Source organism: Micropterus salmoides, unplaced genomic scaffold (genome assembly GCF_014851395.1).
Source record: "Micropterus salmoides isolate LMB-PRFRI ecotype aquatic unplaced genomic scaffold, ASM1485139v1 Ms_hic_scaffold_12, whole genome shotgun sequence".
In the NCBI taxonomy this organism is placed as follows: domain Eukaryota; kingdom Metazoa; phylum Chordata; class Actinopteri; order Centrarchiformes; family Centrarchidae; genus Micropterus; species Micropterus salmoides.
The window spans coordinates 34,368,155-34,377,400 of record NW_024040263.1 but is presented as its reverse complement, the minus strand read 5'-3'; the positions used below and the strand labels follow the sequence as shown (position 1 = coordinate 34,377,400).

The 9,246-nt window shown below is 41.8% G+C and overlaps 1 protein-coding gene across 2 annotated transcripts; it reads left to right on the top strand.

The window, feature by feature from the left end:
- The first annotated feature begins 532 nt into the window (after nt 1-532).
- Nucleotides 533-5,924, top strand: LOC119899975 (neoverrucotoxin subunit beta-like). 2 transcript variants are annotated; one of them, XR_005443967.1, is made up of 3 exons: nt 533-563; nt 4,668-4,714; nt 4,942-5,924. XR_005443967.1 is itself a non-coding variant. In XM_038714807.1 (2 exons), the coding sequence occupies exons 1-2, from the start codon at nt 4,621-4,623 to the stop codon at nt 5,475-5,477; spliced, it is 630 nt and encodes a 209-aa protein (XP_038570735.1). In that variant the 5' UTR covers nt 4,305-4,620; the 3' UTR covers nt 5,478-5,924. The 2 variants fall into 2 exon arrangements, 1 of the variants encoding a protein (XP_038570735.1); XM_038714807.1 differs by lacking the exon at nt 533-563 and having other exon boundaries at nt 4,305-4,714.
- Nucleotides 5,925-9,246: the final 3,322 nt, after the last annotated feature.

The window sequence follows — 9,246 nt, the reverse complement described above, 5'->3', positions numbered from 1 at the left end:
AATTAGCAACAAGATCTTTCTCCACGGACGACTTCTACCAACTTCTACAGAAAATTGCAGTGCTTGAAACCAAGATCCACAGGTTAGAAGTGAATGTGGAAGTGAATGGACTATGTGGGAATGACACCACTTTACCGTGGACCCAAAACAGTGGACAAGAGCATGCTAACACACGGCTAATTAGCAGTATCAAGACTACCAAGAAGCAGGAGGCCTGTGTACTGGGTAATAAATCTAAAAGTGGGAGTCATCCCTGAAACGCTCTTGGTGCAAAGCCTAAGAGTAAATCATTTCCTGGGGAAATGGGAGGACGAGTAACAGGCAGAACCCGGCGCCCTGAGATTTGTGATGCGACTGGCTGACCTGCATTATCATCCAGGCAGAGCGCCTCTTCAACCCCTGTTCTTGGTAGGACACAGCCGTGGACAGCTGTGAAAGGGAGAGTTAGCAACAAACCTCCCCAACAACCGAGTGTGCAACAGCAGAACAGATTTTCACCACTATTGCAGGATCTTGGATTTCCGTCTGATGACCTGGATAACATCCCATCCTCACACAGAAGGGTAAGGACTGAGAGTAAATCAGAAAGTAAAAGGCTGCAGGGAAAGCTAACGACTGGGCCTCAAACTCTGATTGTGGGTGACTCTGCTGTAAATGATGTAAGAAGCATGTGCAGTAAGAACACCAAAACACTCTGTTTTACGAAGGATACGGTGTCTGACTTGGCAGAAAGAATCCTGCATATCGTGGCTGAACATCCTACTGTGAACATCATAAATAAATCATAAAACATCATACTACATATCGGGGCCAATGATGTTGTGAAGCAACAGTCTGAAGTGTTGTCTGAACACGGTCAGCTCTTGAGGTGCTGAGGTGTTTATCAGTGGCCCTATACTGCCAATCCGAAGAGGAGCTGAGAGATTAAACAGATTGATGGCTTTTGTGGTGTATAACATATGTGCATTTGACGCATTTGAACAGTTTAACATAGCACTGTAGCAGCTGGATAGAGGATTAGTGACCTTTTAAGGGGAGAGTAGAGGTCAGTGGTTATGTGGAGACTCAGACCCTTATATGGTGTCTAACAGATATCTACACTTATTCTGTAGGACTGTGCCCTTATATGGATTGGTGCCTTAGTTTGCAGACTCAGACCCTTATATGGTATCTAACAGATACCTAAACATGTCCTATATAAGCTGTGTTTGATGTACAGAGAGACAGAGTGGGAAGAATCTCCACCTCTCTCACTGAAAACCAACAGTGAGGATTCAACATCTCTACCCCACCAATCCCCACCTTCAGACACACTTTCTCCCCTCTCCCCCCTGTTTGACTTCACTGATCCCATGGAAGACCTGGTTAGAGTTGGGACCAAATTTACTCCCCTCACCTTCCCTCGCTCCACTCCCATTTTCTCTACCATAAACCCCCCTCACCGTCCACCTCCACCACCGGTTCTAAGTCCTCCAAGTTTGACACGTGTCACAAATACAGAAATAGTGCAAAATTTATTGAGGCTTTCTCCTCGACACTCGCCATCTTACGGGTCTCAGTCCATGAGCTTGTAGATAATTTCAGTTCTATAATTACAAATGTTATTGATGCCATTGCACCAGCCAAGGTGAAGGTGGTCTCTGGTAAGAGAAGATCTCCATGGAGAAATGCCACGCTGGTTAGAACTCAAAAAAGAGTGTTGAAAAGCTGAACGCAGGTGGCGGGAAAACAAATCTCCAGGTTCATTATGACGTCTATAAAGAGAAACTTCGCATTTAGAATTTAGAGCTGAGAAATGCAAGGCGGTCCTTCTTCTCTGACATCATCACCAAAAACACTAATAATGCACGTGCCCTGTTTGCTGCTGTCGACAGGCTGACCTGTGTCTGTAGCCTCTGAACTTCTATCCACCAGGGCCTGCAATTAATTTGCTTCCTTCTTCACAGACAAAATTCAAACAATTAGACGAGCAATCAGTGCCTCCATGTCAGTAACAGGATATGTCTTGTCCCTGTGTCCACTTCAAAACAATTCATATAGCATGAGACAATTTGATTCTATTAACCATAAAAACCTGGAGGACATAACATCTGAAATCCTCCTCATGCTGCCTTGATATTCTGCCAACAGGTTTTTTCAAAAATGTTTCTAAATGCATGGCCTCAGATTACTACAAATTGTCAACATGTTTCTCCTCTCAGGTTTTTTCCCACAGGCCCTGAAAACTGCAGTCATTCAGCCACTCTTAAAAAAGAGCAAAAAGAGCAATCTAGACAGTTCACTAATGAGCAATTATAGGCCCATATCAAATCTCCCATTTTTAAGTAAAATCATTGAAAAGGCTGTTTTTCAAAAGCTTAGTGCTTTCTTGGTACTAAATAACTGATTTGATGTCTTCCAGTCAGGTTTTCGACCACACCACAGCACTGAGACGGCTCTTGTTAAGGTCTTCAATGACTTTTTTTGAAGAGAGAATTTCAGTCTTAGTATTATTGGATCTCAGTGCTGCATTCGACACGGTCGACCACAACATATTACTAGACAGACTTGAAAACTGGGTTGGACTTTCTGGCACAGTACTAAACTGGTTTGAATCCTACTTAAAGGACAGGGACTACTTTGTGTCTATAGGTAATCACACATCTGAGCTGACAAAAATGACATGTGGAGTTCCCCAAGGCTCCATTCTGGGACCTCTTTTGTTTAACATTTACATGCTTCCACTGGCTCAGATTATGAAAAACAACAAAATATGTTACCATAATTATGCAGATGACACACAGATTTACATAACCATTTCACCAGGGGACTATGATCCCATACAGGCGCTGAGTAACTGTATTGAGCAGGTCAACGATTGGATCTGCCAGAATTTTCTTCAATTAAACAAGGATAAAACTGAAGTTATTGTTTTTGGAGCCAGGGAGGAACGATTGAAAGTCAGTGCTCGACTTCAATCTGTAATGTTAAGAACCACAAATCAAGCCAGAAATCTTGGTGTAGTCATGGACTCAGACCTGAATTTGAGAAGCCATATTAACACAATTACAAAGTCAGCCTACTATCACCTAAAGAATATATCAAGGATTAAAGGACTTATGTCTCAGCAGGACCTGGAAAAGCGTATCCATGCATTTATCTTCAGTCGACTCGACTACTGTAACAGCGTCCTTACAGGCTCCCTAAGAAATCCATCAGACAGCTGCAGCTGATTCAGAAAGTTTCTGCTCGAGTCCTCACTAAGACCAAAAAGGTGGATCACATCACTCCAGTTCTGAGGTCTTTACATTGGCTTCCTGTCTGTCAAAGAATTGATTTCTTGTTCTGCCAATTGTCACCATAATAAATAATTTCTCTGTCCTCTCAACATCTAACTACAGGGTAAATAATTGCCTTTTGTTTTCCTTACGTTGACAAACTTGTGTTTAAGATCTGATATTTATGTAAACAGGAGTCGGTCAAACTACGTTGGTGTGCATGAAGAAGACTTTATGAAGTTGACTTTATGAAGTTGAGGCACATCAGGATGGGAATGTTCTATAATTTCAGATTGAATGCAGAAGAGTGACAAAGAAACCAGCTTCATTCATGACGGTTAAATAGTCATTGTAGGAGCTGGTAAATGTATCATATGGTTTATCTTTGAACAATAAGTTACATATGTTTTTGGCAATGAAATATCCTAAATAAAGTATTTTCTGACTGTGTTTTCTGACTGTGTTGCAACAGTGAGAAGGTGTGAAAGCGTTTCCCAGTTGATAGGCGTAATGAATCATCTGTGGTTCAGGAGCAAGAAAATGGGCTACCTTTCAGTATTCAGTTTGATAATATGGTTTGGTACGTTTTTATTTGTCAAATGTGTGGTCAACTTGTCATGCAGATCATTCTTATCAAAGCAGTATTATTTTTGCCAGCAAGAAAACAGGTATTTATATATATTATATATTTATATATATATTGTTTTGTCCCAGAAGCATACCGTACATTGTTTTCTTTAAGAAAGTTGTCAATAAAGCATGTTGTTTTTTTTGTTTTTTTAAATTGATTTCAAAATCCTGCTGTTAGTTTATAAGACTGAAGACTTTTCTTTTTACCATTGCTTTTAATTAAATATTTAAGATTTTTCTTTTTACTGATAACTTACACTGCACTGTAACTTTTACTGTCCTGTTTTCTTTTTCTTTGTTTTTAGCTTTTTATTATTTTCCATTTAACTCTTAACCCTGATTGTAATACTGTAAATTTTATTATATTTGATGTTGCTTTTAAACTTTCCCTGTTGCTTTTATGCTTTATGTAAAGCACTTTGAATTACCTTGTTGTTAAATTGTGCTATACAAATAAACTTGCCTTGCCTTGGTTGTTCTTTATCTAAATCAAGTTGTAATATTAGGCTGTATAAATAAAAGTAACTCAATACTTTTCAATCCTAGACAAAAATGTATCTGTTGGCCACTGACATGAAGATTTCTTTTAGATCTACGCTATAAATTATATTTTCTACCTTTTAGTGTTTTTTGTCTTCTTTGTCTTTTTTAATGGTTTTTTTGAGTCTGTGTATGAAACGTGTCCGTTTTGTATTAAAATGTGGATCTGATGGAAGGTCTCTGAAGATCACTAATGAGGAAGCTTCTGAAGGTTCATTCTGACTTTGTTTCTTCCTCCAGGTTGGAACACGGTGGTGAGCAGAGACTGAAACCTGGTCTTAGGAAGTGTAAGTGTGTGTTCACTGTGATTCATGAAAAGAAGACAGCACATTTTAAATTAGTTTAACTCAAAAGCTTGTATCTACATTCAGTTCTCAGTTTCAAAGAATATCCAAAAAGATGAGTCTTTCTGAAGTTTGGATCTAATTAACAGTGTAAATAAAGCAACAAAGAAACCCATCAGGAGTGTGAGATGATAAACTGCTGCTGTATTGTGTCTCGTTCTCTCCATCAGATTTATGTGAACTCACACTGGACACAAACACAGTACACAGATACCTCAAACTGTCTGGTAACAACAGTAAGGTGACAGTAGTGACAAAGGAGCAGCCATATCCTGATCATCCACAGAGGTTTGACTACTGGCCTCAGCTGCTGTGTAGAAATGGTCTGACTGGTCGCTGTTATTGGGAGGTCGAGTGGAGCGGAGAGGTTGATATATCAGTGACTTACAAAGGAATCAGAAGGAGAGGAAACAGTGATGACTGCAGGTTTGGACAGAATAAGCAGTCCTGGAGTCTGAGGTGCTCAGATGTTGATGGTCTCACAAAGAGAAAAACGGGCTCCTCCTCCTCCTTCTCCTTCTGCACCTCCTCCTCTAACAGAGTAGCAGTGTATGTGGACTGTCCTGCTGGCACTCTGTCCTTCTACCGAGTCTCCTCTGACACATTGATCCACCTCCACACCTTCAACACCACATTCACTGAACCTCTTTATCCTGGATTTGGACTAGAGTTGTGTGGTTCCTCAGTGTCTTTGTGTTCACTGTAGAAGGGAGAGTCTCCTACACTACTGACTAAGACATACGTTTTTGTTATGGGTCCTTTTATTAAAGTTTTATGGGGCAAATTTTAGATTTAGTGAACTTTTTCGTCATATAAATAATTATGTATAAATAATAAAATCAAGTTACACACACACACACAGGCATATAAATAATCAAACATATGTAGTTGTTTGATAATTTAGAGATTGTTGATTTGTCATTGATCATTGGAATAATAATAATAACATATTTATATAGCGCCTTTCATGAGGCCCAAGGACGCTTTACACATAATTGAAGTTTGAATATGTCTACTTTGAATTATTTCCACAGTAAAAAAAAATCTGTACATTAATGTATATGGAAGTATGAATGGTTCTGACATTTAGTTCTATCAAAAGATGGACAGATATTTAATCAAAATTAAAATGCTGATTTTTATGGGTTTTGTCTCCTGTTCACTAGCTTGGTCTCTCTATTTTGATTTAGGATAAATAATAAGTTCAGTGTTTTTAGCACTACTATTCCCATTTTTGGGGTAAACAGGAAGTGTAGTGTTACAATGCAGTCAGTGAGTTGTGAGCTATGGGATTTATCTGAACCATTCCCTCCAGTGGGCTTTACAATACATCCAGCACACAAAACCCCTCTGTCCTTAGACCCTTGATTCAGATAAGACAAATCTTTAATAGGGAAAAATGTTAGAAAGCTCAGGTAGAGAAGCAGAGGTATCCCTCCTTAAGAACTAGACTAATGCAGTTTTTCCATTACCAGTAACAGCTCAACGCGCCTAGACTTGACTCGGTTTGGCCGTGCTCCGTTTTCCATTGCATATAGTACCCAGAGATAGTACCCCTCAGTGTAGCTGGTTTTCATAGCGACGCCACACACAACTGCCGCGAGGTAATCTTCAATACCACACACACACACACACACACACACGTGACTCACACAGCTGTCTCTTGATTTAAGTTAAAACATTTCAACATTCCTCAGAATGTTGAGACAGATTAGCCGTGTGAAAACCTTCCACCTGTGTTTTCCTCTGCTGTTGTTGCTGCAGTCATCTGTGTGTCAGTGGGACCAGAGGGCTCTGTGAGCGGGCGGCTGGCCGGCCTCGCAAGCTCCTCCCGCGGGTTGGTGCAGGCTTACCCCTCCGCCACTTGCGGAGCTCTTCAACTCAGAAAAAAAGGCGAGGCAGGGTGAGGTGAGGTGAGGCAAGCTGGTACCGTGCAGTGGAAAAGGGGCTTAGCATGTACAGAATAGACCAACATAATAAGATGACAGGAGTGTTTGGCACAGATCAACGAACTTGGCTGGGGCTACTGTAGTGTAACTTCCCCAATCTAATACAGAATTTCATTCAGCAAAACACTGGAGAACGCACTCCATCTGTCCTCACCAAGATGGCGTGGAGGCTGCAAGCTGTCTGTGGGTTCCAAACGTGTATGTGTCACCGCCGCGCTGCTGGTCGGCTAGTTCAAAGAAACAATTCAAACTTAATTTGGGTAAGGTTCTGCTGGGGAACGGGCTTCACCGAAACAACACAAGGCTCAGACCAGTACAGTTTATAAAACCAACGCCAGTGTCTTTATTAAAAAAATAATAAAAAGAGTTCACAATAAAAACTCGTAATAAAAGTCACTGGGCAAGCCTTGATCTGTCCGGTCCTCAGTATTTGGTCTTTAAAATCCCAGTAGATAATCGCAACCAGAGAGGCGTGGGAGAGTTACTTACAGGGAAGGAGGGGGGAACGAATTCCGACCCCTCCTCGTGTCTCTGATGGCGTCCTCCCCCACGCACTTCCACAAAGGCCACTCCTCACTCCAGTTACTCCGAGGCGTCTTGTCTTGACTCCGGGCCGCTGCGTCTACCCAAAGGGTTGCTCGGCAGTGTGGTGGACTCGCTTCCGACGTCCACCTCGGTCCCTGTCTCGTCTCCGTCGACTCTCCGCCTCACATCATGCGTGGTGACCACCGCGTCTCTCTAGCTTGCCGCCTTGGGTGCAGCTGCCGTCCTGCCGTCGGCTCCACTCTTCCCTGCTCCCGTGTTCCCCCTTCCGGGTTTCTCCCGTCTTCTTATAAAGAAGAACCTTCCCCCAAGACTTCCCACACCGGTAGCCATTCACCACTAACGAGGGGGCGTGACCATACGCAGTTCCAATCTCTCTCTCACACACACACACACACACACACGTCATCCCGGTGACATATGCACATAAAGAAGCCAGAAGATAGCACTGTGGCCTCACAGCAAGAAGGTCCCGGGTTTGAATCCTGGCCTTTCTGTGTGGGGTTTACATGGGTGGGTTTCCTCCGGGTGCTCCGGTTTCCCCAATCAAGCGCGAGGTTGGTTCTCCAGACAGTTGTTGGACACAGTTGGTCCGCAATTGCTGTACAGTGTCTGTCTACATGTACATGAAGAGAGAAAGAGAAAAAGGAGAGCAAGGTATCTAAGGTTGCTGCAGCTACATATGATGCAACTACATACGATCCAGTGGGCCAGCTGAAGCAGCATAGAATACCAGACCGTTCTCTTCTCAGGGCATCAAATGCAAACGCATTAATCACACAATACCCAGCAGTTAACTTACATTCAGTGGCCGTGGTCCTGGACTTTGGGCCTGATAAATTACAATTATTGACTCAGCATGCAGTGGCAGAAACTAAGACAAGCAAAAATACACTAAATCATAATTACCGTGGCAAAATACAATAACTGTCTGCCACTTTAGCTTACAGGAACCAGCAAAAAACTTACATTCATGAGCTGTGCTGTTGGACTTTAGTCTTGATAAAGCTCAGTGAGGCACTATACTCAATGTAAGGAACAACACAAGTGCAGTCCAAGCAGCTCCTGCGCTCTTGTGAGGGGCTCAGCCAGTAAGAATCCAGTATTTGGATTTGGTTCCTTGGAACACAAAGGATTCTGTACAGTCCATAGAGTTTGTAATGTCTGGGCAGAAATCTAGACTTCTAAATACGTCTAGGCATATTTACACACAATCTATCCACAGCACACACGGTAAACAAGTGTATATGCTCTGCAAAATTACGTAGAATATCAATTTCTACAAAAAAAGTATGTATGACACCATGGCATATAATTACATTAACTTTGGGTGAGTTTTCATTGTAAAGGTTCAGTGTGTGAGATTTAGTGGCATCTAGTGGTGAGTGTTGTGAATTGCAACCAACTGTCCAGTCTACCACTGCCCTCTAACCTTTCAAAGAGCGTAGGACAGCTACAGTGGCTGACACAGCACAAAAGGTGTCTCTTCAGAGGCCAGTCAAGAAATGAGGTTTCTTTAGGTATATTTAGTAAGAAATTATATTTACTTAATTATTCAGTAAAACCAGTCTGCACTACAGTCTTTTATAAACCACACATTAGATAAAGTTTATACAAACACTGACAAGGGAAACATATTCATTCTCTCTTCGATTATGGACCCTTGCCAAAACTGCCCGCCAACAACAATATCTGGCCCGCTGCCAGATTACGGTGCTTTGATAGGGGCAAAAAATATAAATAAATAAATACTTTGATAGCTGCTGAAATGAGCAAGATTCCCCTAAATGTTCTCTGCCTGGAGATACTGGGGAAATGAAAAAGCGTCTGTAGGTCGATGGATGTGGATCAAACACCGAAACACAAACAGTGCAGCGCAAAATTTGCTCTGATGTAAAGCTTATTTGCCAACCCTTGCTGTATATTTCTTCTTCTTTGAACGTACAAATTCAATGTTGTGATGCGCTCTGCACTGTCTGAATT

Bases quoted from the DNA above. Each gene is read 5' to 3' on its own strand.
- LOC119899975 (XM_038714807.1), top strand. From the start codon at position 4,621: ATGAGGAAGCTTCTGAAGGTTCATTCTGACTTTGTTTCTTCCTCCAGG. The intron at 4,715-4,941 runs GTAAGTGTGTGT...TCTCTCCATCAG, and splicing joins GAAACCTGGTCTTAGGAAGT to ATTTATGTGAACTCACACTG.